Source organism: Electrona antarctica, assembly GCF_951216825.1.
Source record: "Electrona antarctica genome assembly, chromosome: 3".
Classification (NCBI taxonomy): Eukaryota; Metazoa; Chordata; class Actinopteri; order Myctophiformes; family Myctophidae; genus Electrona; species Electrona antarctica.
Window position 1 is genome coordinate 44,351,741 of NC_136808.1, and position 6,095 is coordinate 44,357,835.

General features: G+C 39.8%; 1 protein-coding gene across 1 annotated transcript in view; it reads left to right on the top strand.

Moving 5' to 3' along the window:
• LOC306920227 (glypican-6-like) overlaps positions 1-6,095 on the top strand; it is a gene marked incomplete at its 3' end in the record, with an annotated part of 183,621 nt that overhangs the window by 54,663 nt on the left and 122,863 nt on the right. Inside the window, exon 2 of the mRNA XM_079496915.1 lies at positions 1,800-1,958. Within this exon, the coding sequence (XP_079353041.1) occupies positions 1,800-1,958 (159 nt within the window). The remainder of the gene's footprint in view (positions 1-1,799; positions 1,959-6,095) is intronic.

Genomic DNA, 6,095 nt, shown 5'->3' on the forward strand with positions numbered 1-6,095 from the left:
TATTTGAGATCACGAGATAACGAATTAGTAATGCGAGAGCACGAAATAGTATTTCGAGACCACGAGTTACTAATTCGAGATCACAAGATAACAAATTAGTAATTCGAGATCACAAGATGACAAATAAAAAAAATAAAGTAGCCATTTATCAGCTTAATTCTTTATAATGTTCGAGTTCCAAATTGTCTGCTCATTTCTTTGTGACTTATTTGATCACTTACAATTCTACTTGTTTAATCTGTATCCTGACTGAGTTCTCTATCCTCATTGGATAAAATTGGTATCCCAACCTGAAAATGCATTTTCTGTTTAATAAAAAGCTGGAGAGACATACAGTAGAGTATATGGATTAGTATTGGATTAGTTCCAGTTGTTTATAATTCTGAATAACAAACTACTAGTTATTTTGGCTACTATTTTGCCAAACTGTAAGCAAATATATTCCACTTTCATAAGTCAGTGAACATGACCTTGTATGTGAACATATCTGGCAAAATAAAAAGCTTCTCATGACTACAAACCATTATCATTTTTATTCACTAGCATATTTCTTATTTGTTAAAGATGTGAAATTTCACACTTTTACAGCATATGTAAAAATAAAATGTGTCAAAAGTCCGTACAGTAGGCCTGTAAAGGCAAACATGATAGACCCTTATGAATGAATATAAAAATATTATTATATTGATTGCATTCACCTGTTTGATTTCCATAGCTGTTCTACCAATCAATCACACCTTATCTTAATTAGTGGAGACATTGTGTTCCTTATCTAACTCGAGAAGATGCCATTACTTGTTTTAAACTTAAACTGTACATTAAAACATGCATCTGAAAACATTGGAGGTGAGAAATAAGCACATAAGTGTAGAATTGCTCCCCTCAGCGATATGCACTCTCTGTTCCGTGCAGTGTGTGTAGTCCAGGGATCCCATAGCCCAGAGGGAATGGGACCATCGGCTGACACATTGAAAATCACACCTCTGTTTCTGAGCAAAAATGTTAGCAATAAAGCCAATTCATGATGTCTTTAAATTTGCAACAAAATGTTTTTAACAATGTTAGATGAAAGTTGCACAAAACAAACACATCACTGAAAGAGGTGGCCTGCGGTGAATATCTTGCTTGTATAATCATTATCTTTTGATAATGCTTATTTTTCATTCAAAAGAATTATGCAAATTTCTTCGACAGTATCCCAGTGGTGAGCTGGGGGATCAAACCAGGAACCTTCCGATTCCCAAGTGGCTGCTCTACCTCCTGAGCCACCGCAGCCCCATTAACTCATAACGTGGAAAATCTTCCTGGGATGCATCCTGATGCTCACTACAACAGTGAACTATAGGTTTATGTATAATGTACAGTATAGACCTCTGTTGTCAGTTATCACATTCCATATGAGCTCATGGTATTCATAATATTTTATTTATTAATATACATCTGCCCTCAAAGCGGTTAGCAGAAGCTGCCTGATTGCCATTATCTAAATTCTTTTTGACAATGACATATTTATAGAAAGCCCTACATGGAATACTTCATGTACGCACGCCCAGCTCTGGTAAAGTTACACTCTGTTTCACATGACAGCATCGAGCTGACAAAATGTGAACCTTCCCCATTTGTTCCGGTCTGCCTCCCTTTGATAGCTTCAGCGATGGGAGGAACAAAATCACAGAAGAGCCTCGATCAAACGCTCGGCTCAGCCTTTTGAAACCCACACTCCTGTGGCAGTGCACGGCTCCATTGCTATTGCATGTAAAAAGCTTTCTCTCCATCTCTCTCTCTCTCTCCCAACCTAGGTGAACACCTGCGTGTATGTCCTCAGGGATACACCTGCTGCACATCCGAGATGGAGGACACACTCAGCCAGCAGAGCAAGCTGGAATTTGAGAATTTAGTTGAGGAGATCAGCCACAACATGAGGACTACATTTGTCTCAAGACATAAAAAGTTTGATGGTAAGAGAGTTTATAATCACAGTACAATTCTAACATTTATCCATAACAACCGGATAAATCATCACGTATCATCACTGTCACATCATTTAACATAATGGAGACTTTTTAGACTTTTTATAAAACCCTTTATTTATAAACTATAAAACAACAAACACCACGTGTTATTAAACAGGGGCAATTTTACCCAAAAATCTAACCAAAACATTAAATCTCATCCTCAACTGAACAGATTACATCATTGTAGCACCATTGTTACACAAAGTTGTCCAGGTTTTTCATTTCTTTGTGAAATCAATCCATACCCTAGCCCTGACCAGTGAGATGAAAACACTGACCAGGTGGGGAGAGAGAGTGACCCCTGATTTTGGTTATGAACATTTTATCTCACACTCATAACATCTAGAAACTAACATGCATGTTTGAAAAATATACTGTATATTTTACAATGATCAAAGTCCCCGAACGATCACAAGTCCCACACCAACATGGTCAACTGAACATCCCACCATGGCCATCCCTCAGGCTTTGAGAGCTCTCCACCTTGTGGGGTTTGAATCCATCCTTCATCAACTTCACACGGCCTCATTTTCAGTCCCCGGTTATTTATAGGGGACCCTATTAAGAAATCCCTAACTCTTCTTTCTGATTACTGACACCATTCCCTGGAGGCCTGTGGGTTTTGATGCATTATTTAATAATCCTGACGATAGTGTTAAATCTTTGGATGTCTGAATGTGCCGTCATCTTGCTCATGGATTTATTCTCCCTATCTCTCTGTATTTTTTGTAGTTTCCCATAGACACTTAGAGCCTGATCTTATTCCAGTCCAGCAGATGTAGAGCAAAGATCAACAGCTGAAGTGTAACCTTACTGTAACTCAAAGCCCGATTTATACTTAATTGTCAATTGCGAGAATGAGCTTGTACAGTATATCAGCATTTTTTGGTCAACAGAGTATACTGTAAATTAAGCTTAGTTACACTTAGTTAGATTCTCAAATCTCATTCAGGGATCAATCTGTTGTGGGCCAACAGGTGATATTCAGTATGTTAACCATAATATACAAAAATAATGTACACAGTATGTACATAGGTAGGTAGATAGATTTTATTTCGGTCCGTACAGGAAAAATGATTACATACAGACATACATACATTAATATCCACTAATAACTAGTGGTACCGAAAAGGTGAAGGCAGAAGCAGAGGCTTATTGCGCCTACCCTTTTTGAACATAACTCAAATTACACTAATCAGAGAATTACATAGATGTCCTACTGTAATTCGTGTGTGTGTTTGTGTGTGCGTGTGCGTGCGTGTGCGTGTGTGTGTGTGTGTGTGTGTGTGTGTGTGTGTGTGTGTGTGTGTGTGTGTGTGTGCGTGTGTGTGTGTGTGCGTGCGCATGCACGTGTGCGCGTGTGCGCGTGCACGTGTGGCAGTGGGAAATGAAGACAGATTGAATGATGTGGAGCACTGCACAACTGATAAAAACTGCTTCATTACAACAGTGGATGATCCATAAAAGGCCAATAACTCAGTAAAGTGCACATTTTTCCCTAGAGTAAAATGTGTCCAAGCAGCTGCCATGCAGGGCTCTTTGCTTAATCCATTTAGACCTGACGTCGATTCTACAAATGCCTTCTAAAACAGTTTTTTGAAAAAGCCATGATTCTATGTCAGTCGTTCTCAAACATTTTCATGTCAAGGACCCCCAAGATTATATGTATTTGGCCGCCGGCCGCCATCTGAAAATATGTTGTTCTAGGGACCCCCCCAGAAGCAAAGATTTGAGTTAAAAACGCTCACTCTGAAAGAATATATATTCAAAGATTTGCACCACATTTTCACGATTTTTCTAAAATAGCTAAAGCATAACATAATGCTTTAAAACACCAAGAAGGGTTCCCGCCCAAAATGAGTTAAAAGCACATTTTGAATATCTGTCTCGGATAAGTGACCTCCCACTGTGCAGTGTGCACCATTACCTTTTAGAGCTATTCTACTGAAATCTCAACTGATATTTTACAAAAACATCAATAGCAACTGTTTATATAAAAATAATAATCATCATCATCATCATCATAATGGGGATGTAAAAGTCACATTATGTTGCCATGCATTGAGACATTTGGATTGATGTCATGTTACTGCTGGGCTGTTATCGGCGTTAACGTGCTGCGTTAACGCGAGACTCTTATCGCGTGATAAAAAAAATATCGCCGTTAATCTATTCTCAAAGTTGGGTCTGGGAGCTGGGTCTCACTCTGCACAGAGCCTCTGGGTCTGCAGCGGCCAGGAGGCGGTGTGTGTGTGCGTGCGTGCGTGTGTGCGTGCGTGCGTGCGTGCGTGCGTGCGTGTGTGCGTGCGTGCGCGCGTGCGCGCGTGCGAGAGGAGGCGGTCCAGGCGGAGCACTGCGACTGCACGGATACAGTGCACTCTGTGTAGTCTGTGAGAGGGACGGTAAACAGTCAGCAACACGTTACATTTCTACTTCTACTAAAGAAAGAGGCAGCGATGGATCCATAAGTCCATATCCATAAATTCTGGGACATACATTGCGCAAAATACTGTTAAACATGACGGCAGCAGCCTGCTGCATCCTCCTAGCTGTTGTGTTAAGCTAAATTAATCATACATGCATCACAGCCACGGAACCACAACACCGCTTTGACCAGGGTGACTGTGAGAGGGAAACAAGCAACAAGGTCTATGAAAATGTTAACAGGCCAGATCACGTCAGAAAATCCGAAAAAGTCCGAAAATAAATCTAGAATAAGCAACTATAGTGCTGACTGTCAAACATCATTGTCCAATGTTGTTTTAGAGCAGTGGTTCTCAAACATTTTCATGTCAAGGACCACTGAACAGTTCTACAAACTCACAATATGAAATATAAAAGGTATTAATAGGCTAGTTGTATTGTTAATATCCATAATTAGGGATCCTGGTCTAAATGGTCATTATTTAGGTAGCACACACATATTTTGAATGCCTTCGGCAGAGTTCAAATGAGCCATTTTAATCTAGATTAACGCCAGGATTGCAGTGAGATTAATCTAGATAAAAAATAATAATCTATGTCCACCACTAATATATATATGTGTGTGTGTGTGTGTGTGTGTGTGTGTGTGTGTGTGTGTGTGTGATGTGTCACACAAATTACATTACATGGGTAATATATACAGTTACACTACTGTAACAATGCATCACAAGTCAAATGTTGTAGGTGTAACGCCCGGGATTCAAACTCGGGCCTCCTGCGTGAAAGTCCAACATCTTAACCACTAGACCAAAGGGATATCCCTCTGGACCAGGGGAGATATTAGACTTTTGAGGCCATCAGGCAGAGGCTCTGAGCCACTCTGCTACATAGGGTTGTAGCAATTAGACAAAGACCTCTTTCTTTTCTTGACCCGGTTGTATGTTAGATGTTCATTAAAATAGATAGGTTTGCATCTGGCCTTTGTGTTCTTCTCCCATGGTGCAGTAGAGATTAGCGGGTGTGGTTGGTTGAGTAAAGTCTGGGTTCAGCTAAGTCTTGGTTGACTGACTTCTTTGATCCTGCCCTAGTTGAGCTGAGAGGCGCTCCAACTTTTGTGTCCCTACTGTACATCCAGAGCTGTAATATACCACAAGTAATGTAGCATCCCTTATTTACACAAGATCAGAGCTAAGACGAACCAGGACACAAACCTCTGCCCCCAATTTCTCCACAACTCTTTGCTCAGACAGCAAACAGGCAAAGGCTAAGAAGACACTACTTCAGTTTTAGAATTCCACGTATGTAATGCATGTCTCCCTTATCTGAAATAATAATTTACTTTGCTTGAAGCAAAGCAAAACTCAATTTAAAGTGTCTACTGGCCATTTACCGTAGTGTTACTGTTAAGTATTACACAAGCTTGCAAATTTGGCTATATACATTATGTCTTGTGTACTTCAATCATGGGGTATTCTGCTCTCAATAGATTCCTTATTTTCCATCTTAATTTCTCTTTATAGACACTTGAAATGTTAGCACTTTGACAGTCTTGATCACAGGTCATCACGGACACCGCAATTTTGCATTTTCTTTTTTTTTTTAAATTTTTATCCCACAATTTTGTAACCCGACCCTGTGTCAATGATCTAATGTGAT